This window comes from Miscanthus floridulus, chromosome 1 (assembly GCF_019320115.1).
Source record: "Miscanthus floridulus cultivar M001 chromosome 1, ASM1932011v1, whole genome shotgun sequence".
Lineage (NCBI taxonomy): Eukaryota > Viridiplantae > Streptophyta > Magnoliopsida > Poales > Poaceae > Miscanthus > Miscanthus floridulus.
Window position 1 is genome coordinate 110227246 of NC_089580.1, and position 1833 is coordinate 110229078.

Sequence of the window (1833 nt, forward strand, 5' to 3'; positions counted from 1 at the left end):
GGTCACTATCTTCCCCAGTGTGTGGTACACATATATCATGAGGAAGACGGATTTCATCATCAACAGTCGCCTCCTCAGATCCTCCACTAACGCGCAACAAGTATTCTGCAAACCACAGGTCGCTCTTTGCCCTCATATTGCTCACCAGTTTTAGGTGTCGCATGGAATCCCAAAGGTATGACATACGCAGTGAGGCACCGACCACCTGAGCCCTCGACACTCTCCGAACAATGGGAAGAACCTATCTAAAATCTCCACCGAACACCACAGTCTTCCCACCAAACGACAGCTTTGGTCGATCCATTATATCATGGAGACTATTGTCCAGTGCCTCGATAGACTGCCTCTTTGTCATGCTAGCCTCATCCCAAATAATGAGAGATGATTCTCGAAGCAGCTTGGCAGTACCACTCTGTTTTGTGAAGGTGCAAAAGGCTCCATTATCAATAGTGAGGAGAATCTTGAAGCACAAGTGGGTGGTTCTACAACCACACATTATTGAGACTACGACACCAGATGTAGCTATTGCCATAGCTATCTTTTTTTGACTGTGTATAGTAGCGAGAAGTGCTCTATACAGATAAGTCTTTCTGTTCCTGCCAGGACCATCCACAAAGAAGAGACCCCCATCCTTGGTATCAACTGAGGACATGATCTCATCATATGTAGCCCGTTGCTCCTCGATAAGGGTGTCTGACAGAGCCACATCATCCTCGTTAGCCTCAATGCTAGCCTCCTCAAAAATCTCTCTAGGAATATCATGAGAGGCATCATATGTGTCATCGATATCAGGAAGTGGGTATATCTTTATATCCTTCTGCCTTGATTGTAGCAATTTTTGAATGTCCATGAGGACCATCTGCTCCACCATTAAGGTGGATTGATTATTGCGCTTGTAGTCCTCTGACATTGCCTCCTTGTGTTTCTCCCATGGTCCAAACACATTACTGGGCTCACAAAATACCAATATTGTTGCAAAGAGCCTTCGTAGTGCATATGGCATCATCCACCCGGTTGCCTCAACAAGACTCTCGTTCAGCGTGTTGTCCTCTTTGATTAAGCCCTTTCTTTCTGTAGCTTCATGGAAGGTCGGTAGGATTTTGCCATCCACGGTCCTTAGACACTCAAAGGATAGCGGTGCTCAAGGCTTGGATCATCATCATAGAAGTAAAGCTCGAGATGTCTTGGCTCCTTACCCTCTTCTCTGCCAAATGTCCTTATGTTATGATAGATTTGTCCATGTGCACGAAAGGTGTATATGCCACTGTTCTTCCAGCTTGCAGTAGCGCTATCGAGGCGACAATATAGAGAAGTGAAAAAGAAATGGCCATTGAAAAACCTAATGTTGTTATGAAAGGGCCTAGCATCTATGTCATTTCTTGACCAAAGCCTCATAAGCTCATTAGGTATGTTCAGTTCATTGAGCTCGACCTTTCCGTCATGACAACAAAACCCACGTGGTTCATGCTCAAACCTTTTCGCATCGCAATGCTCACAATTGGCAACAGGTTTTAACATATGGGTATCTATAGGTAGGTTACTATAGACCTTTTCATATTGGTTAGGTACTTCAGGGACAGAAGCCTTGTCTTGGTCAAGGTCATTGTCTTGGACATCGTCATCATCTTCCTCATCTAAAATGACATTTAAGACACGATAGTAGTTTACATAAAGCAGTGGAAGATTTTATTTATATTCGGTATTTTGCTCAAATACCTTGCCCAGCAAATAGGTATCCCTCATCCTCTTCAAATATATCTCCCTCATCATCATCTATCACCGCCAAAGATACATGAGTTAGTAGAACTACATGTAAAAATATACAAATGAGTT

General features: G+C 43.5%; 1 protein-coding gene across 1 annotated transcript; it reads right to left on the reverse strand.

Annotated features, from left to right (window-relative positions):
- Positions 1 to 241: 241 nt before the first annotated feature.
- Positions 242 to 910, reverse strand: LOC136461367 (uncharacterized). Its single transcript, XM_066460691.1, has one exon. It carries the CDS (start codon positions 908 to 910, stop codon positions 242 to 244), a length of 669 nt encoding a protein of 222 aa, XP_066316788.1.
- Positions 911 to 1833: the final 923 nt, after the last annotated feature.